The sequence below is a fragment of the Melanostigma gelatinosum genome (assembly GCF_949748355.1).
Source record: "Melanostigma gelatinosum genome assembly, chromosome: 7".
In the NCBI taxonomy this organism is placed as follows: domain Eukaryota; kingdom Metazoa; phylum Chordata; class Actinopteri; order Perciformes; family Zoarcidae; genus Melanostigma; species Melanostigma gelatinosum.
Window position 1 is genome coordinate 12875825 of NC_136640.1, and position 22531 is coordinate 12898355.

The 22531-nt window shown below is 43.1% G+C and overlaps 1 protein-coding gene across 2 annotated transcripts; it reads right to left on the reverse strand.

Moving 5' to 3' along the window:
- Nucleotides 1–6950: 6950 nt before the first annotated feature.
- Nucleotides 6951–18219, reverse strand: egln2 (egl-9 family hypoxia-inducible factor 2). Of its 2 annotated transcripts, none has more exons than XM_079272009.1 (6): nt 17979–18219; nt 15997–17486; nt 10330–10449; nt 10012–10148; nt 8854–8921; nt 6951–8714 (listed from the first exon to the last, which is right to left on the reverse strand). In XM_079272009.1, exons 2-6 carry the CDS (start codon nt 17263–17265, stop codon nt 8662–8664), a joined length of 1647 nt encoding a protein of 548 aa, XP_079128135.1. In that variant the 5' UTR covers nt 17266–17486; nt 17979–18219; the 3' UTR covers nt 6951–8661. The 2 variants fall into 2 exon arrangements, with proteins under 2 accessions (XP_079128135.1, XP_079128136.1); XM_079272010.1 differs by having other exon boundaries at nt 17975–18219.
- Between the last annotated feature and the right edge of the window lie 4312 nt (nt 18220–22531).

The following is a 22531-nucleotide window of genomic DNA, read 5'->3' on the forward strand; positions in this document are numbered from 1 at the left end:
GATATAATAGTCACTGTCTGTATTATCTTCTTCCTCTACCCCAGTTTCTTAGTGCCCTGATCCACATATTTTGCTTGCCTTACACACACAGCAAACTACTGTCATGAACTTATCCTGCAGTAGAGCTCTGCTGGTGGCTCTTCGAAACTGTATGAACAGCGGTACTTTGAGCGATAAGCTAATGTCAGCTGATGTCAGATGTACAATGCTAATATGTTGATGCAAAGTAGGTATAATGTGTACCATGTTTACTATCTTAGTTTGCCCTGTTAGTGTGCACAGATTAGCTCTTAGCCTTAAACACAACGTACAGCTGAGGCGGGTGGGAATAGTTTAGTGTCATAATCTAAAGAATTGAGCAATTGAAATTTAAGAGACATAATGGATCACCAAAGTCTTTACAATTCATGAAGGGTTCATTATGTGTGGATCAAATTTCATGACAATTTATTTGAGAGTAATTGAGATATATAAGAAAGCAGCAAACTCTTAATTGAAGAACCTGGCACCATCAAACGACTCAAATCGTTTTTTTAAAATAGTTGCCGATTGATTTTCTGTGATTAATTGATTTAAGTTGCAGCTCGAGTTGAGACATTTCAGTCCAAACCAAATTGGTGTTGTATTGTATTGCTCGTCCGAACATCGGACATAACTATCTCCCACTGCCTTTTTAAAACCAGACCTGAAAGAATCTTGCTGAGGCGGCTTGTACAGACAGGCGCCAGAAGAGGCAGGGCTTGTGGGGCCCGGTCCTCTACCGGGCCCCACAAGCACGGGTCAGACAGTCTAAGCCTACCCCTGTGTTGGCGATGCCCCTGGGATATGTGCTCCAACTCACCCTGTCCCGTGAGAACAGTCACACTGCATGGCTCCCCTGGGACGTAGATACACACTCACAGCCATGTATAAAGTCTGTCCAGCGAACCATCCTTTACTACGTCTGTCATTCTACACACACACATGAACATGCAAACACAAACACTATACTGGACACTATACACAATCAGTGCAAAACATGTGAATGCCTGTTGAACAAACTGCCGAGTCAGATCTTAAATGTGTTACTCCCTACATGCACACAGACACTTTGCTAGTGCATGTGCATGCAAAAACATACACATGCACTAGCAAATACAAGATGCAGCCGTATCGTGCGTGCTCCACATACGCAGATACGTGAAGAAACAGTCTATTGATTTAACCATAACAGATATACAGCCCGGGAGAGATGGCAACAACCACCTGAAATCACTTAATTATTCTGAGGTATGCTGGGTACGAGAGCCATCACCATGGCAACTACATATGTGACCTTAGAGAGGATCAGAGGACGGAGCATGAAATACATAATCCTGATATTTCAGCTTGGACATGGGGGATAGCCTTTAAACAGGACAACCTTTGTTGCAGGTTTATGAATATTTCTTTGTGCAATGATTTCCTGCTGATTTGTTTATCTCTCTACAGGAGGATATGATTACAATACTGTTTGAGTGATGAGAGTCAGCCAAATATTTTTTGCGCCAAAGGAACACTGTCTTTCTGGCACAAAAATATTTGGCTGACTCTCATCACCAGGCAGACCAAAGAAAAAAACAAGTGTTGCATGAAATCTACTGCCACTGCTGTCTCAAACTGAAACCAGAAATGAAATAAAAATAAAAATGATTCAATGGAAATCGGTGAAATGACCGATGATGATTATTCTAAAGTCATCAGAGACATCCTTTGACTAAAAGTGAAAGTCTTCTCAGCCGTGGCGCTTACATGCGTCATCCTCCAAACACAGACGCGCCATAACCAATATACACACAAGCAAATGTGCACTGCATCATGCTAATATATGAAGACATAGTTACACTTTTCTTTTTACTTTTGTAATCAGATGCGCCACATCTTAACTCCCTTTTGTCCACACTTGACACTTCAATGCAACTTGCCTTATCGGATGTCATCGGATATTTTTCATGGTCAAAGGACTACCTCAGCACTTTGTCTGGCTTATCGGATCCCAATGCGAGCAAGATTTGATCTTGGAGTGTAACTGTAACGGCGTCCAGAGATTTGAGTGCAACAATAACACAATCAAAGATGATTATATTTGTCAACAATACTATTCAAGTGATGTACAGTTGCCCGTCATTATGCATCTTTTAACTAACATGGAAAACACATACAAATGCCAATTTATGCTATATCATTGTACAGAAACCAACAGCCATAAGCTGGCAAAATATTTATGAAAGCTCCATTCCTATTGTATTTTTTGAAGTGATTCATCATAAAATTGTAATTTGTAATTGTAATTGTAATTAATCAATTAGAAACCTGCATGGGTCAGGGTGCCTTGGAGCGATTCCTGTCAAAAAAGCATTTTGTCTCTGTCGGCAACTGCATCATATTCCCTCACTCAATTACTGTCTTCAAACAAACCTCTTGTTTTGTCCAACCAAAAGATATTCAATTCACCAGCCTTTTGTGTGAAACAAGGAAAAGCATCAAATCCTGACATTTGAGAAGTTGAACCAAGGAATATTTGCAATTTTTGTGAAAAGTTGTAGTCACAATAAAGTCCAGCACTTTGTCTATGTTTTAAACTTCAAAACATTTTTCTACGTAAAAGTATGGCTCGTCATTATGGGCCCAAAGAGAAGCTCTCTTCACGCCGAAACCGCCGTTCACCTGGGAAAACGGCTGGGTGATTCTCTGAGAAAAGCCATCCCGTTCAGGCCGCACGTTTTGATGTATTTTTCCTGTTATGATGATGAAGCCCGCCGGATTATAGTCAGTGTGCTGTGCACAAAGCTTTACAGCCTTGTTGCGCGACAGCCACACTGAATGAGCTGAAATGAACGCAACACAACTCTCATTAACCTCTCACGTGAATCCACCTGCAATTGAATTCTAAGGCCAGAGGAGGGAGGGGAAACAAAACAAAAGCATTTATTGCATGAGACATAAGTCAATGTCTGCTTGACATCCACTGGAGCACATACAGAAGATGTTTTAGGAATAGCATCCCTGCTGTTTTTGCTTTAATGTTTAGATATGGATGCTTTTTCCTTAATCAAGACAAGAATGTTAACTCATCCTTCCAAATCAATCAATATTCGGGAATAAGACCAGGACAACCAGAAAACAAACCCTTTACCATTTCTGCTCTCAGCTTGAAAGAAAACTTCAATCACTGATGTTATGTTTGGTGCATATTCACATGTATTTCTGTACACTATGCTCTTCTGTCTCCCGCTCTCAAATTCTCCATTAAAAGTAGATGTGAAAGTTGTTTAGAGGCATCAATATGGCGCTGGCCCTTTTTTTTAAATGGGGCTAATTCATGCACTTGTGAGGCTCAAAACATTGTCCGAATTTCAACGTCATTGCGTACACACTAGAATATCATTCGATGATTGCACTGATGTAGACTACTATTGTTCATTTGTTTGGCTTGTTAATACACACACAAGTGTGTGTTAAGAGAGAGCGTGGACTGTAGTACCGTTCTATTTTCCCCTGAGGGAATTTACTTATTGTTTCTTTGTGCACTGTGTGTGTGTGTATACTACTGATGAACATCATCTGTGCAACTGTGCCAGTGTGTTTTAAGGGCCATTTATTTTAGCAGAGTTGTCTGCTATTGTCTTTACTTATTGTTTCTTTGTGCACTGTGTGTGTGTATAGTACTAATGAACATCATCTGTGCAACTGTGCCAGTGTGCCAATAGCAGAGTTTCAACTCGTTGACATTGTCGGGCACACCCTGTACGTCACATGTCACACTCAGATGGGGATCCACAGCAGATACAGGAGGCGATGTGGGAGCACTGTTGAACCAGGTCAGCATAGAATAGAATAGAATGTATACTGTCTTTATTAAGGGGGACATTTTTCTCTGCATTTGACCCATTCCTGTATATAGGGAGCAGTGGGCTGCCAATGACAGGCGCCCGGGGAGCAGTTAGGGACTGAAAATGGTACAGGTTGACTTCATCTCCTCAGGAATTTTCTTGGTTGTTCCAGGGTAGGGTGTTAAAACAACTCTTGGTATACCTTGCCGCCACTCATGCCTGTCTCACAACTGAACTGCAACATAAACTTCACATCATAACCTTCTCTTGAAGCTCACTAATCTCCCAGCCCTCTCCCTGTTTGTCTCAGCGATATACTTCAGCAATTCACCACTGAGACATAAACGAGAAGGTATCACCTGAGCACATAAGCACATAATCACCGCTATAGCTCAAACGCCACTGCAATACGTTCTACACGTATCCCACTAGAACTAGATGCACAGATCCAAGCTGCAGTTGTAGGGGCCAAGCAAAAGTGGATCACGCAGAGTCTACATTGTGTACTGACAGCTACAATTAGGACTTAATTGTCTACCCGCTGTTCAAATTGTATGCATGTGTAATAAATTATTGTTAAATTGTAATGGAATATCTTCTGATTGAAATGATAAAAGCTAGGCTATTGATGAAGCAACTTTCAATCGTCCCTTGATGATGATCATGTTCACTCTGAGTCAGATAGAAAGTGACTGGACTCACAAATAGTATTTTCCCTTAAAAATAAGGTTATGGCCGAAAAATCCGCAAATATGGACAAAGCCAAAACAAGACATATTGAAACTTAAAAAACTGAAAGGAAATTTACTTTGGAAAAAGTGTTTCAAACTGTCAAAATGATGAGTCAATCGAGGACATTTTGAAACTTATATACGAGGAATGGAAACAAATGTGTAAATAAATAGCTACAAATTCACCTGATAAGCCACAATCAGCAACGCTTATCTGTGGCTGGGTGTGCTATTTGCATAACATAACAGCATGGTCAACTATTTATATTGAGAGTAATAGTTTTGAAGGATTGCATCATTGTGACTTAAGTGCAAAAATACAATCCAAGACCCCATAAGACCCCAATAAAGAAAAACATTCACTTCCATGTGATGCCATGCTTGACAGAGAAGGAAGGATGTCAAAAATGTCATATGCTGTAGACTAGAGTTATAGGGTGCCAAGCAAGTGCAGACTGTGGTTATATTATGTGAGTGTGTGTGTGTGTGTGTGTGTGTGTGTGTGTGTGTGTGTGTGTGTGTGTGTGTGTGTGATCACAATCCATACAGTTAAGATGAAAACCGTTGCAGAGATGGGGCAGAAATTGCATGCAAAGCTTACAGTAAGTCCACAAAGACTTCATAAACTGTAGTCCACATATGAAGACTTTTCGTGTTAAGTACTGACCTCTGGCGGTGACACATGCCACTGCAGGATGAATTAGACCTAAAGTGCTATAAAGGAAACAAGCCACAAGGTGGAGAAAGATGACAGCAGCAAACGCGCCATGTAGTTGTCTGAAAAACACCCCCTCAAGTCCGATACAAATCCTGTTTCAGAAAATGAAGGGTTTTATATGGATAGGCTAATGCTCCTGAAAGGGTAGCCTGTGGTAATTTAGATATTCCGCCAATACAACAGATTACAGGAAAGCCACTTCAGACTCTGCAGCAAATGTATGAGCCGAGGCTCCTCAACTGGCATTTCCCTTGTTATTACTAAACAACCTGTGCAATAACAGAACAGCAGCCATGGTTTCATACAACGCTGACCTCGCTGTTTATATGAAAGACAAAGCAGGAAAGACAATCACATTCTAAGAAGTCAGGGGAATAATCATGAGGATATTTCATCAGCACACTTGAGATTTTACCCAGATAAGTTTGGCCCCTTTTGTTCAATAGAAACAAAGTACTAAAACATATTCATTATATATTCTCAAAGTAAGGTATTGAGAAAAAAACAGCTGTTACGTAAGTATCTAAAAATGTAGATTATACTGTATTTGAACAAACCAACTCACACAAATAGCCACGTTGTATTGGAACAACAACCTAGCATTGAACAGAAGCATATTAGCCTCCCAGGTGGCGTTTGGATTCCCTTTCGACGATGACAAAGCGTCTTGAGTAGTTCATGTTTCTGGCCAGACTCCAGGAGTGTGCAAAGTAGAGGAGGAAGTCAGAAGAGGGCAGCCAAAACAACAGGGTCACAAGGTGCATTGCCTCAGTGTGTTTTTGGAGCGCTGCAGGTTATATTTACAATTTCTTTCAGATGTTAATTTGTTTGGCTTGTTAATACACACACAAGTGTGTGTTAAGAGAGAGCGTGGACTGTAGTACCGGTCTATTTTCCCCTGAGGGAATTTACTTATTGTTTCTTTGTGCACTGTGTGTGTGTATAGTACTGATGAACATCATCTGTGCAACTGTGCCGGTGTGTTTTAAGGGCCATTTATTTTGGCAGAGTTGTCTGTAATAATGATATTGTTGCACCGTCGCTTGATATAACTGAGGTCAGGGTGACACGTGGCAGGTTTGTAAAGCTCCTGTCGACTAGAAAGCCCAATTTCTGGCTAATCCAAAAATGGGCAAAGAGGTGGATCGTCGGTGGAGCTGAGGTGGGCATGTAAGTTACTCAAAAAATTGGACAAACCTTCCTTCACAGTAAGCAAACGATTGAAACTGAAATGGTTGGAATTTGCTGTAAGCGGTTAAGTGTTAACTCCTCTGACAGACTTCTGAAGAGGTTGTCAATGATTATTTTGAAAGAAAGTTGACATTCTTGCCAAATTTGAAGAAATCCTCTCAAGGTGTTCCTGAGATACCGCGTTCACAAGAATGGGTCTGACATGACATCACAGGGACCTTGACCTTTGACCACCAAAATCGAATCAGTCCAGGTTTCAGCTCAAATTGGAAGACATTCCCTCCAGCTGTTCCTGAGATATTACGTCCACTAGAAGAAGGCTGTTGTCGGCACGGAGGCATAAAGATGCGTCTGGCGCGGCTCTCTTGGTCTCAGTTCTCTGTTAAAACTGGGATTCAGCTAAGATATTATTCCCAGTAAATCAATAACAAATTCTGTGTGTACAAAAAGACAGACTTTAATTAAATACTACAAAATGAAAAAAAGAATAGAATAGGAAAACAATTTCCATTTGTTCTCATTGTTTTAGTTTCTATTGCGTTTGAATGACCATCCACAGCATAAAGGCATTAATCTACATTCATTCACACACGGCATTTCAAACAATAAAGTGCCAGTTAACCAACCTAGAATACACTGAGACAATACCTGCCACCCTCTTTGAGACCGTGGAAATTTAAACATACATGTGCACGTTCATTTTTTACACAAAAAACACTCAATCCCACACATGAGCAGGCAATAGTTTAACCCTGCAGTTCACACAAGTATATGCTTAACTCTGTACTTTATTCTGTAGATGCTCTTTTGTTTGGGCAGGTTTGTCTGCTGATACATACTGTTTCCATCTTGTAAAGAACAGATATGAGTCAAGCTGGATGTGCATAGGCTAATGAACACACACGCACATTGTTTCATCAAAACCCTGTTTTGACCCCCATCACTGGAAAGCCTCTCGTCTGTGTGAGTGTAAGCCGTGTCATACAGACCGAACTCCACCGTTATGTCGTCTAAGTGCACTCTTGAAAATCAGCTTCAAACATTGCAACTACTGTAAAAAAGACGCCCATGCTGGAATATTCAGCGATTTTTGCCGCACTACCATTTCGAGGCAGTTGTAAAATGTTTTTTTTGTCTTAGCCTGGTATTGTAATAAAGTCCAGAAATACTTCTTGAACTCGATATGGCACACTAAGTAAAGTTCTCCTCATGCAAGTTTTAAGTGCGTTCCTGTTTCAGTGCTTAAGGCTGGATGCAAACGGTAATAATGTTAGTACATGGGATTCATTGTTTTACTTCTTTTTACTGTGATAATGAATAAAGAATCGTGGAATTTCAATGGTATTGGTATCGACTACTAACTGCTGTCAAACCTTATATCATTGCAGCGCTTCATGCAATGCATTGAGTCGCCCCGCCCCTCCTTGCCCCGCTCTCTCTCTCACGCAAACATCTGTTGCCCCTCTGAAATCGTTTCCCCCAGATTCTGTTCTATTTTTCCCGAATTCTGTGTTTCCATTTAAATTTTTCAGAATTTTGCCATTTTATGATGAAAGCACTTTTGTCATCAGAAAGAGTGTCCAATCATTTTCAACAATTCATTGAGAAAGTATTCTAAATTGAATAAATATCAGTGAATTTAATGTAACGCAACATTGCACTATTTTTTAATGAAAGAAAGTGAAAGTAGAGTCATAAAACTAAATATTCCTTCCACCCACTCCATAATAGGGCCAGCAATTATGTCCTAATATTGTCGCCGGAGTGGAAATAAAAAGGTACAACCCCATTGATTTCAGCTCCTTGCACCCTTCCTTCTGTTCACTGATTCATGATTTATGCTCCTTGTGTTTGAACTGAAAAATGACACCAAAACAGAGTAAAACAATGCTTTCTCACTACTCATCACTGATAACCAAACAGGAAAAACTTCAAAAAAAATAAAAATGAGGGATTCTGTTTTTTTTTCAGTTTGTTGTTTTCATTCATTAAGTTCATTGTTTTGCCACGACGCGTAACTCTGATCTCACCGTTGTCACACAATCCAGTCCATTGTGCTCTATAACTGCAACGTCTTTGATCAGCAGCTTGATCACGTGACAGTTTTATGGCGTCGCTCTCCTTTGATCGCGACGTTCGTCAGCAGTGCTCTTCAGTGATTCGATGAGATTTATGTCCTGCTGTTTTGGGTGACAGGCACTTGAACACCTTTCTGTCCTGTTGCTACACAAGCAATAGAGAAAGTGCATGTTAGTCACATAGGCTATGATATCAAGATGCACCAAATAAGACCAGAGGCGATAGAGTGCTTTAATAAAAGGGGAGAAAGTGAAACCGACAGTGAACTACGACTGAAGCTCACCCAATCTGTACTTCTCTTTAGCTTCAGCTCGCTCTTTGGCATCAAAGTACCAAACTGTGATGGCATAGCTGTAAACACAAGAAGCACATAGAGATCTTGGTCCAGGACAAGAGCTAATCATTTTTGCAAGTACAATATATAACCGGTTGGAAAAAAAAGTGTAAAAAATTAACTGGGCTTATGTTTAAGCACAACTGCCAAGAAAAGTCGATGAAATGGCTGTGACATAAGAAATAAAACCCCTAAAATGGAGTAAAAATAAAGTTTATTTGCAGTTAAATTAGGTTTGTATCTGTTTAAGGGTTGTATATTCACACCTAAATGTAGCTTAGAAGTGATTTAAAAAAAAAACTTTGATTAAAACGGCAAAGAATGTTCTTTGAAAGGTAATCTTCGTCCCAGCTAGAGACAGCGGATTACTAAAAAAATGTTTCGTCGAACAATGAACAGCAGACTACAGCAGGTGTCCAGGGCAGCGGAGGGTTAATTTTGACAGTTTCTAGTCTCTCCAGTGGAGCTGTGTTGTTTATTCCTGTCTCTCATGCCGGTGCCTCTCCAGCACGAGTCCTGCAATCGAACCTTCCTCCCCTCTCCCTCCTAACGACCCCCCACAGGAAACACGCACTTCCTGCCTCCGGCCCCACCTTGCCCCCCAGCAGTCAGATGGAGCGGAGGAGAAGAAAAGCTGGAGTCAAACAGTATGTGTCATGTGCCCTCGATGGACACAACTACTTGGTCCTACGATGCAAATAACAGTATGTGTGCAAGTAACAGCGTGACTCATTTTGTTGAGTACATAGAATTTATATTTAAATCACCTTTTAACCGATTTTAAATTGTTATAAAAATAAGCATCACTGATAGAAGAGGCAGGACTCCATGCTAAAGCACCGACCAATCTGTGTGTGTGTGTGTGTGTGTGCGTGTGTGTGCATCTTCTGCTATTTAACATGCTGGGCTTGTTTATGTATAATCAATCTACTTTTGTTTTCAGTGCAAACTGTATTTTCATGTGTACTACAATATGCTAGCTATATACAGGCAATATTGGCAGTGTGCCCTGTCTCTTCCCATGCAACACAAAATCATAACAGAACTTTATGCGAGTGCATGAATTGTACATACAAGAGCCCAGCGTGCTTAATAAGAGTTACTGACCGAGTGGCGTAGGCTGGCTTCACTTCATGTGGGTTTCTGCGGTCGGACCAGAAGATCAGCAGCCGGTCAAACAGAGGTTCGATGTTGGCGACCACAATTTTGCCTTCAGGGTAGATCTGCAGCAACCCTCCTTGTTTCTACAAAGGCACATATACACAAAGCACACAACACGGTCAAACAGATATTTCCTCCGATCATAAGCTGTGTTTTATGACTGCGCTGGAAATACATTGTTGTTTTTGACGACGCTCAAAAACACCTCTTTTTAAATGAATCATTTTTTTAACATAATTAATATTGATCTCATAAATGATGCACCTTGACGTCCCAGTTCTTGTTGAGATAGTAGATGCATGTGATGCAGCGTCCGTCACCGTTCGGGTTGTCAACATGGCGGACGTAACCCGCTCCATTCCCTGGGTAACAAGCAACCATAGCCTGAAACAGAAGAAATGGAATGGTTAGCTGTGTGCCCACCATCAACAAAAACACAGAACCAAAAAAAATAAAATAAATCATCTATCTGGTTGAGATGGCAGTGATTTAAAAAGGAACCGTGTGGAGCATTTAAGAGGATCTATTGACAAAAATGGCCACCGTGTTTCTACAGTAGCCCAGAACAGACAAAGCAAACACCGGCCATTCACGTTTTCACGTCGGACACCGTAGTCCTCCTACGCGCTTGGCACACGAGAAGTTTCAGTTGGTCGCAATCTGCAACCAAACCCTACACACTGCTCCTTTAAAGGTACCTGTTCTCCCTCACCATGTGGCTCTCCCACTGCGCCACCTGTTTACCAGGTGTACCATTTGCATACTCGACACAATATCCCACGATGTCATTTGTGAAGCGCACACGCAGTCCAGAGAGGGAGACGGAGCAGAGAAACACGTCAAGAGTTCAGCTGTTGCTCTCAGCTACAGAACGATCTGCAGATCGAGTATACACGTTCAAACAATGGTCTCGCGCTGCTATTTCCCCTGCCTGGTGTCTCTGTGTTGGAGGCTGTGAAGCAGGACGGCTCTGCTTTCTCTGGGGAGTCTGAGGGAACTAAGACCTGCGTGACAGCTCTTCAGTCAATGTGCATTCCAGACTAGAGCAACTACAGGACCATAGGACTGACAATGTACTGCACCCGGGTGAAACTGAGCTGAGCCTGTGTCACTAGCAGTTTGTGTTTCAGGCCGGAGTTGTGGCTCTAACAATCAGTCTTTTCCTGCTCTGTTGAGACAGAGAAGGAGCATGTGATTCACTGACTGACATCAGCCTATGCTGGCAGAGAGAGATTCTAGGTCATGATAGTTGGCAGCTTGTCGAGTAATAACCTCTCTTTCATCTCTCCAGGCTGACGGCAAAAGAAGATCCCGTCGCTGTCTTGACTTATAGCGCTCTGCACGGGAAGCAAAAGTTTACAATATGAGGATTCACTGCATCACTTCAGCTCTGTTCTGGGACACTATCATTCATGACTAACGGGTTCTGCACTGCTGCAGTATCGATTTAACTCGCCATCCGACGCCATCATTCCTGCTGTTGTAATACAGTGGGAGAGTCTCAACCCTGTGGACGTCAGACAGCTCTCACATAGATTTACAAGACAAACGCACCCGTTCTCGTGATGTTTGTGAAACTCAAATAAAAAAGGGAAGTTTTACGGAGGAGGTGGTTTCGGTCAGAGAGCACACTGCCCTCCTCCTGCTCCTCCTCTTGTGGTGTTTCTCTCTCTCATTCACAGCCAACCGAGTTTGGTTGTGTAGTGTGTGACTCTGCTCGGCTGCTATTGTCAGCTTTCATAACTGACCAATGCTCGCAGTCGGAGCTCATTAACCTCCGGACCTTTGGCTCACATGTGCACGTAACTCATTGATGAAATTGAATGCAAACTAGTGCAATGCCCATTCAAGGCGTGGGTGTTTGGAGCAGGAAGTGCCGTTTTCAGCGTTCTTGAGGACCGCTCATCATTCAATGACTGCAGGGAAACGAAGACGAGTTTGGTTGTAATGTGTATCCAGTATATCCAGCGGCCAACCGCACACGTGAAGAGTCAATGAGCCGCAGCCTGTGAAGGCCCACTGCCGACAACATGCTGGTTTTATCAAACTGGTAACTGTCGTTAAGTACGATTAACACGATGTAATATGCCACAACAGACAGCTCAGCTCTAGCCGTCAGCATAAACACATTACACACACACACACACACAATGCGTACATCAAAGCTTGCACAGATTCAGTCACAGAGCGTGACACGGCACGTCTGGATCCTTATGTCATTTCTATCCTCGCTCCTTCGCTTCCTCCGCTCACGGATCTGTGCCCACAGTGAGTTAAAGTCGAATTGGTACCAACCACCTGTCTGCCAGGCGCCGTCATTAATGGCCTAATGGCATCACTGTGTACATACTCAGAATGCCAAGGTGACGGCTGGGCGGGCAGAACAGGCTGGTACACTGCGATGGTCATCAACACTGAGCAGAACTTTATACAAATGTGGATAAATGAAACTTTGTCACTCCCAGCTTATGTCTGTGCTGTACTTCCTGGCTCATATCATGGCCCATTATTAAGCAAGTCACCTCTTAGTCACTGCTTCTATAGGCCGGATAACGGTCATAGTAACCTTTGATCCAAGTGAGCGCCACTCTTACACTTAACATCTGCTAATGTGCCCAGGCTCTTAACAGATTTATGGATGGCCGGTTTAGAGAACTGATCTGTGTGTGTGTGTGTGTGTACATATATATATGTGCGTATGTTTTGAAGGTTGGTAATGTCCGTAGATTGGAAGTGCATTGTTTGCACTGATACATGAGAAAAAAGGCTTAAGTACGTGAAAGTTGCTGCCATTTTAGAAATATTCAACTGTAATCTAATTTTCATATTATGGTTGGAAAAATGTGCTGAGCCCTTATGAGTCAATTCTGCCATGGCTCCAATTGCACACATTATGCATGAGTCACCTCTGACATTAGCATGGAGAGATGCAGTGTGTGTGTGTGTGTGTGTGTGTGTGTGTGTGTGTGTGTGTGTGTGTGTGAATACACCTGATACTAATTCTAACCTGTCTAAAGTGTGAAGTACATTTTTAAGGCTGCAACTAACGATTATTTTCATTATTGCTTAATCTGACCATTATTTTCTCAATTAATTGATCAATTATTTCGGAAAATGTCAGAAAATAGTGAAAAATGTCAATTAGAATTTTAAATGGATACTACATTTAAACAGAAGGATACAACTAAATAAGTCAGAGAAAAGAAGGTGGGGCCAGATAATCTTAAATTTTCTACCAATCGACTAAATTAATCTACTAACTGTTAATGCATTTAGACTGGAAAAATCACAAAAATGTATACTTTAAAACACCAACTGGACCACTTAATTCACCATAAATTTTCATTGAAATGTTTATCGACACAAATGTCCCACAATGCCATGAGCAACGAATATTGAGAAACTATATTATTTTATTAAAACGATACACGAGAAACTCAAACTCAAAAACGTCGGTGCAAATTATTTGCATCGAGGCTTCGTTCTTAATTAATTGTGTCATTAATACAATCTTCGAAAGAAATATTAACTGGTAATGATATGATGTGTCTTAATTTATCTGAACTTAGACTAAACGAATACCAAAATGTCTCTCTCGCCATCATCCATCCTTCTTCATGAGCTAGGTCTGTAGCTGCATTGTGTGTTAGCATTAGGCCTTCTAGCTCCTGCCTGCATGGTGGCACAGCGGAGCTCTACGAGGGACATCTGAGGACAAGCTGCTGCAGCAGACATTCTCATTATGCCGATCTTCTGCTGCATCGCCCCGTTCCCACTCGCTCAACGCCATCCTCCCACTCCTTGCTCCCTACCCCCCCTCCACCCTCTCTTCCAGACTATCCCCTCCCCTGCATGTCTCGTTCCCTGCGCAGAGTTTCGTCTCATCCCCACAATACGAGACCTTTCCACCTTCGCTGTTTTAAATGAATTACCATTCCATTGTTAGCGTAATCCCTCCTACTCACAGCTGCTGACTAACAGGAATCAGGGTACAGAGATCATTGTAGCAGTATTTTGGGCATCGCCAGCCCCGCTTATTCTTCTCTACATCTTTTTCATACACGGTGCAGAGAGCTCCACTCTGTATGGGCCTGTTACCAAGGTAACGGCTGGGAAATATTTGGTCTAAGTGGGCAAACAAGGCGGTTGATAAGATGAAGGAGAGAGGGAGTAAAGGACAGGAAATGGGAAAGGAGGTCAGAATTAAAGACAGGAACAAAAATGAAGGACCGGGCAGAAGAAAAGGTTTTTGGGGGATAAGGAGAAAAACACGCAGCGACCTTCTATGCGGATGTACTTTCTCTCTCCTGGAGTCCATCATTGTATCTATTGCTACGCTGTATCCTGCACTCCTCTACACAGGAACACCAGCTCGGACATTTTGTAGCGTGCGCAGCATTTTTTTTACCATGCTAAGGCTAAACGGAGAGATGTGGCCAGGCAGTTAGGGAATAGATCAACACACATTAAATCTGTGTTGGTATAGACAGACATATAAACATAGAAAACAGTGCAATCTAACGAAGTTGCCAACCATCAATACAAATTTGGCAACCCCAGAATCATCTGCCCTTGTTCTAAAAATCCTGTTTCAAGTCCCAAGAGACCACTTCTTCCCCTCATTTAAGTACGACGAATAGCCGCAGTCACATGACACAAAGCTGGAGTGTCTCACGAAGCCGCCTCTTCTTCAGAACAAGCAGGTGGATCGAGGAAACAGCTTTGATGCGTTGTTGATTGCAAAGATTAAATCCACTTCGGTCACGAAAGGATGCTTGCCGTGTCAAGAGGTAAAGAGGGCTTTTGTATCTTTCGCTAAGAAATACAGTGTTTGTGCACAAGTGCAATGCTACTCCGCTGAAGACAGAAGTTCCAAGTTTTTTGCACTTGAAAAGTCTTTATCTTGAATCATAAAGAGCCCTCCTGGATTTATTTTCTGCATGGGACATAACCAGAGTTTGACCAGGTTTAACCTGTGTTCAACTTCTAGTTACAGAATACAGAAACACGAACAGTTTCCATGTTACAGGGGGAAATATTAGCGAAGGTTGTGGAGCAAATAGGTTCAGGATGGAGAATAAAAGAACGGGCTTCAGTCAGAGCGGCTCACTGACTTTACTGGTGTCGGTTAACCCAGGACTGCGTCACTACAGTGAGTTTACAGGCTCCCCTGTCCTGCACACAATGTCCATGACTGTGTGCAGGACAGAGACAACGACTAACTGCCAGTCATGTGGACTCTGATTAATAAGAAGAATTAAAAATGTCATACGCTGCCGTTTAGTCCAGTCTCTGTCTTAGGTGGTGTGCGGCTGCATCTGTGCATGGCATTTGAAAAATATCAATGGCAAAGAGAAGCTGGGGCATGCAGTGTAGTCACGGTTAAAGAACAGAAAACATGCGGCTCGCCTGGCATGAGATATGACATAGAGGAAATGAACAAAACACACAAAAGCTTCAGCGCCATGTCTGCGTAGGGGAAAGTTGTCTTCAAAGACAGAGATATGGTGATGGCAGAGGAGATACAGAGAGATTTTTTTCATCTGGGTACGGCATGAAGGCATGGCCAGGACCTAACCCCAGACACATGGACAGTTTAGGGAGAAGGCTCGGCCCGCAGCCCCCGGTATCGAGCTCGAATGCGCCAGAAACACAGCAGGGCCCATCCGGACATCCTACCTGACGCTCAGCGCACTCCCCCGCTGTGATGTGTGATGTGTGATGTGTGTGTGTGTGTTTGTCTGCCTGCCTGCCTGCATTAGAGAAGCAGAGATAAAAGCGGAGCAGACGTGACACAACCAACCATTTGCTCAAAATGTAATGATGTCACCAGACCGACTGGCATGTTTGTAAACTTGTGTTTTCTCTGGCACGAAGATGGAAAACTGCCTGACTTCCTCTCACCTGACCCCACCCTGTTCCTCCTCTCACCTTAGTGCGTCCATTGATGACACAGTCCCCCAGCTGTCCATTGGCAGCGCTGCGCATGACGGCCTCGTCGATGTAAGCCATCAGCTCCCCGATGGTCTCAGATCCGGGCTCTCGTCCCTCCACCCAGGCGATCTGGTCGCCCCGGATGTTCCGAGAGGGAACGCTCTTCTGGCTCACCAGCTGCCCGCCCCGAAATTTCCCGCTGCGGTTTAGGACTTCTACCTCCTCCAGCACCCTGCCGCCCAGCTGGGGGCCCAGGAAGTTGTCCTTCACACAGATGCCGTAGTATTTCATGCAGGGGACGATGTACTGCCGGGCTATGTGATCTGCTGACCAGCCAGCCCCTGCGGGAGACGGCGGGGTCAGGATGCAGTGAGCCTCGACGGGGGACGTCTGGCTGGGTGCAGCTGGTGGGCCCGAGGAGGCCACTTTATGTTCGTTGTGCTGGTTAGGGTGAGGGGTGATGGGAGATTGGGCAGTGACACAGTGCACGTGATTGATAGTCATTTGGTTGGAACCGTTGCTACAGTTGACTGTGTCCCAGAGCGGGGCGACTGCTTGGCCCACTCTGGAGGCCTCTGAAGATTTGTGAGCAACAATTCCATCTGCCAGCCTCCTCCGCTTAACCTCTGACTCTCCCGAAGCAAAAACCTGGTCAACAGAACTTCCCGACCCCAATGACCCCATTATGAGACCATTAAGAGTCCCTGACCCCATGTCCCGGTTCTCCCCACCTCTCCGTTTCTGTTGTTGCGCCTGTCTGGCTTTCAGCTCACCATTGATCCTCCTCATCAGTAAAGGGCACTTCTCATGAGCTGTCCGGTCCCCGTTCTCCATCAGGCAGGCTCTGCTGGTGAGGGGGTACATAGGGCCACCTGTAACCCCCGCCAAACCCTTCATCTGCGTCGGGTAACCGTTTGGCGTGTGAGCCAACGCGTTTGCGTGGCTCCCCTCCACGGTGGCAGACGGAGACACCACCCCGCCGTTGTAGATCGGCACGCCGGTTTTGGGCTGCTTCGTCGGGGTTGTGATTGCAGCGGAGTCGGTCTGAGAGGCCAGACCGGCGAGCAACTCCGCGGCCGTTGGACTCCCGACCGGCGCCGCGCAGAATCCGTTGAGCCCCATGTCCGCTGGATACGTGTGGTGAGTCTCCGCCACTCCGAAGACGAGCTGCTGGCCGCTCGTCCTTCTCTCCCGCGAGGCTGAAGCGGCGACGGATCCGCGGAGAGAGCTTGGGTTTAAAAGGTCCGCGTGTCCCAAGCTCTCCATTTCACCTCGTCATCTGCTGGATGCGCACGTAGCTCACGTCCTCGCTTCATTTTCTAGCCGAGCCGCTGCTGTCTCTGATGGAAGGGAATCTTTGGCACAGCCGCTTGAAGTTTCATGTCAAAGTCCTCTTCTGCTTGCATTTATTTGCTGCTGATTAATACCCTCAAGCGGAACACTTGTGCGTGTCCGTCGTATACACATTCTGAGGCCGTGCAGGACATCTGTGGAGAGTAAAATGACACACTTTAAGCCTATTAATAGCACAGTGCACAACCCTGAAGTAAATAACTCCAGTATTTATATGGTGCAACATGTATTGGCTACAGGCCCACTGAAAACTAACCAACAACAAAATAACTGAGTTCAGTGCATGTCGTCTCTACGTTATTTATTGCAGATATCCCAGCTGTTCATTCATGAGGAATGATGGCGAACAGAAAACTATATTTTACTGTTAAAGTCATTTACACTGAAATCAGACTGAAGTTAGAAATGCGTCAACAAATACAACATTTCTTCTGTAGCCTAAACTTCTGCTGTAAAAGTCACATTCCGTCTGTCTGCTGTTGATTACCAACTTTACTGCCTTATGATCCTTACAATTAAGCGTCAACATCAAAGTATTCAGTCAGTTGAAGCACACATTTCAGAGTGTAAAATAGATCGGAACAGCACGTCCAATTTCACATCGCGTCAGTCCACAGTTTACCTACGGCAGCTTGCAATGCAAATCCACAGTGAAGCGTACGTGACAGTCTGAGAGTACGCATGTTGTTTCCGGGATTGTCTTGCTCGTGCGCTCCCCATCCAAATCTGGTGTCCGTTATAAATAAAACCCAGAGGTGGTCTGCCACATTCAGCTCAACCGAGGCACGGCTCGAGTCACACGAGGTGCCTCACCCACCCCCAAAACGGGTTCTCTGTTGTAACGGCGAGTCGCCCCACGGTCTGCCTGTCACCCACAACCCTTCTCCTCCCTCCCACAGCACTCTCTCTCGCTTTCTCTGTCTCTTGCTTTCTCTCTCTCGCGCGCTCTCTCTCTCTATCTCTTGCTTGCTTTCTCTCTCGCGCGCGCTCTCTCTCTATCTCTTGCTTTCTCTCTCTCGCGCGCTCACTCTCTCTCTGTCTCTCTCTCTCTCTCTTTAAATAAATCAAAGTTAACATAAAGGTCTTCCCTACCAGCATGTTTATGCGAATAAGACATTAAATGTAATATATTCAAGTGTGATCATAAAAGCAACGCCTATAGCCTAACCATGGCAATGCAGTCCCTTACAATAAATGTTACTTATATTTGCAGTAGAGTGCAGTGAAAATGTTTCTTCAATTAAAGTTAGTTTTATTAGCAAAACATGCTTCGTCAAAAGTGAAAGTAAGGACCCTGTGAAGGCTGTATGCATATCTTATCATCGGATTGCATATAGGCTACATTTTATTGTAATTGGTCGAGATGGAGCCGATTTGCACTAAGTAACAAATGAATGTTGTTAAGTAGAAAGTATACTTTTACCTCTGAATTGTAGCAGAATAGAAATGTGACTAATTAAATTTGCCAGGGAACAAGACGAAGCTCTGTGTTTTATTCCAGATGCATTTGCGATTTGGTCTTGCAACGTCAGGCACAAGTACCCCAAATTTGTACTTAAGTACAGTACATAAGAAAATGTATTTAGAAATGTGTGAATGTCTGACAAATCAAGATACTTCCTCACACTGAAGCAAAAATCCTGTTAATCCAATATCTTAATAAATCAGTCCTGTGTATTGTTTTTCAGCACTTCCCAGAATGGCCTTAATACAACACAACAGAGCTGTTAAAAGGATAACACAACAACCTATTTACAGGGACAGTTGAGCAAAATCATAACCAGTTGACAAACTTCTATTGTCTCACAATGACAGTCACATTGCCCAGTTCTTTAGGATGCATTTATCAGAGGACAGCCACAGTCAGCTGTTTGTAGCCATTTATATCCGTATTAGGACTGAAGGAGTTTGACTGACTGAATGAACTCTCGGCTTTAACTTTGCCTACAATTGACGTTATTGTCCACCTGTTCGTTTGTGTGACATGAAATGAGGCAACGTGCTGTAATAAAGCCAGGCCTGGGTTCAGGGTGGTGGATTTAGGGCGTCATCCTGAGGGATGACAGACATAGTGTGTATTGACACAACACTGGCACACCACATCCATCTGGTGCTTTCAGTGCAGCGCCGTCTCAGCCTACAGACGGACCAGTCACGTGAAGCCATGCTGGAGGCCCACCGTACCAATCTATGTAAATGCAAATATGGTACGTTTATCAAAAACGCAGATCGAGATCATCTTCAGCATGAGCATGTTACAGATATTACAATTATTGCGTCTTCTCATCTAATTCTAAGCAAGAAAGCAAAAAAAAGTGTATTTCCCAAAATGCGGTATACTATTCCTACACGTGGAGGATAAAGGACACCGAGTATAGTGACGCTAATGAGAAGACGGGGTTAAATGTGTTGCGTCTGTGTATAACAGACCCATCAGGCTTTGGGTCGATTGTGTCTGACCGCTTGTGGAGTCATTGAACTCAACAGCAGAGTACAAAGAACACTTTGCTGTCAGAGAAATGTCATTTTAGATTTTATTGTACAATTGAGGGTTGCCTCTGTGAAATAGGTGAAAAGATCATCTCTCGGTCAAGCTCCTGATCATAACTAGATGATATAACAGCAGGAGAATTGTCATACAGCTGTAAACAGCATAACAGAACACAATATGTATATTAACAAAGATATGACAATGTCAAATCAGCCGGTGAAGGTTTGTTGACATGTTACATTTTTGAGAAATGGAATACATTCTAAATTTCCGGCCCTACAAAGTTAACGGAGTGAACTAACTCTCTAAATTGGTGAAGAAATCACACAGGAAACTAGCAATGATTCCTCAGTACGAAAAAGCTGTCACACAGTATACAAACTCAAAAAAAAACAATAAAAATAACAATGATTGTCTTCAGGCAATAGGGAACTGGTTTGGTAAATGTTTCATCCGTGGTCAGTACATCGTGTTTGTTAATTATCTCTGCCACACGACGGCAACAGGTAACCTCACCATGCAAGCCAAAGAAGGCTCATGTGATTGGTTATGTGCAGCATGCACTGTATGTTTTATTGTCGCTGAAAAAAGCAAGATGTGACCAGGAAGGATAGTGTGATAGTAGTTGACCCTGATGAAGTGTGAAGAAATGAGGAAAGGTCGTTTGCTGAAAGGAAACAAAGGCACATTTTAATATATTCAATATTTGGCTTTGACTGTAGTGAAGAATATACCAAGTTCCTGCAGTGCTCAAGCCCAGCATATGAAATGCCTTGCATGGAGGTCAACATGATTTCATCAGACATAGGTGGTGATATAGAACACACGCATGCAAGCCCACACAAACCATTAGCCCGCGATCCAACAATGTAACGGACAAGAGTTATGGTCAGAGAAAACAAGTCGCCTCAATATAAATCAGGGCCAAAACAGAAGCTGGACCATAATAAAAGCAAAAAACAAGCTGGGAAACACACACGTTCACGCACCTGCAGCATTAAATAACCCCGACAGCTTCCCATCCTGTATCCTGTAGTGCTGGTACATTATGGTACCTCAAAATAACTCACAATGCACAGTTTACATCATGAAAAATGACAACATGACATCAACGGTATACCCGTGTATTCGTTAGTTCTCTTGTTAGTACTCTTGTATGCAGTTGACTCAGTTTTCCGCAGTAACGTCTCTCCTTTAATTAATGTCAGCAAATCATTTATCTGACCAGTTAACACTTGAATTCAACACTTGTTTGTCCCAGGGACTGAAACAGTGTACTCTTTGCCAAGGTCAGTGCTCCCAACACAGCTGGCTGCAATCCCCGAGACTGCGTAACGCACTAGTGCAGCTCTGCACGTATACACCTCTCTCTCTCTCTCTCTCTCTCTCTCTCTCTCTCTCTCTCTCTCTCTCTCTCTCTCTCTCTCTCTCTCTCTCTCTCTCTCTCTCTCTCTCTCTCTCTCTCTCTCTCTCTCTCTCTCTCGCTCTCTCTCTCTCGCTCTCTCCTGTAAGCTGCAGGACTCAAGGAGAGACAATAACAAAGAGTTAACAGACAGTCGAGGCCTATAAGTAGATTTGCTGACTTTGTTTCTTTACTGTGCTTTCTGAGTTTTTAAAAGGCCAATATGGCTTAAAACATTTGGTGTAAATGTATGTTGTTTCCTGTAATTGTTATCGTAAACAAAATATTGAAATTCTCAATGTATTTTACTTGAATCGTACGGGGGTTTTATGGTTGTTGTACATGATACACAGGGATGAGTATCACTGGCTGTGCAACTATGGTTATACAGTTTCATCACCATGTGTTAGGATAATAGCTGTGTGTGCATGTTTAAACCTCAGATTACTTATTCACATCTCTCATAAACTCCTGATTGTCCCCTTCAAGTTCCTCTGAAGATATTTAAGATGTACTTGCTTTTTGAAAGTCTCCACTCCATGGGTTCACTTCATGACAAGAGCCTTTTAAAACAACATGTGCTCCATTTTCTGTTTAAGATACCTTTTGTATTATTCATTTTACTTATTTGTACGCCTGGCCAATTCCTCTTTTGCCTTTGTGTTTTCTCTGAGCTTATTTTTAAGTTGAAATAATTGTATTTAGTTCTTTCCTGTCTGTTTTGTATGGAAGCCCATTTCCAACACTGTGATGACAAACATAAAGATCCTGTAAGTCATTATAAAGAGAAACTTTCTTAAAATAATGACTTACTATCTCATAATAACACTCTCTTCATTATGAGATACTATGTCATTATTTTGTGAAAGTTCCTCATGATAATAACTGACAGGATTTTGTCATCACAGTGGCAGAAATGGGCTTCCACAGTTCTGTACTGCTTGAAAATTGCAATAAAATGAATAAATAAATCTGAACTCGTCATAGCCTTGTACTCTGGCGCCCTCGGGTGGCGTTCCTATGTAATTGCATATTCTTTTTTATTATTAAAGGGGAAATGTCGACAACAAACGCAACCTACAAGACAATAAATGAAAAGACAAATCAGCTGTGGTTAATAAGAACTAACTGAACTTGTCTTTGATTCCGATGCGTTCATTTACCTTCAGTCGCACGATGGCGCTGAATTCATTCTGCTCACCTTTTTCACCGCATCGTGCTTTCCGGGAGACTCTTCCGGGTTTTTGTCGTTGACCAATCGTGTGAGAGTTCAGAGTGCACGCATC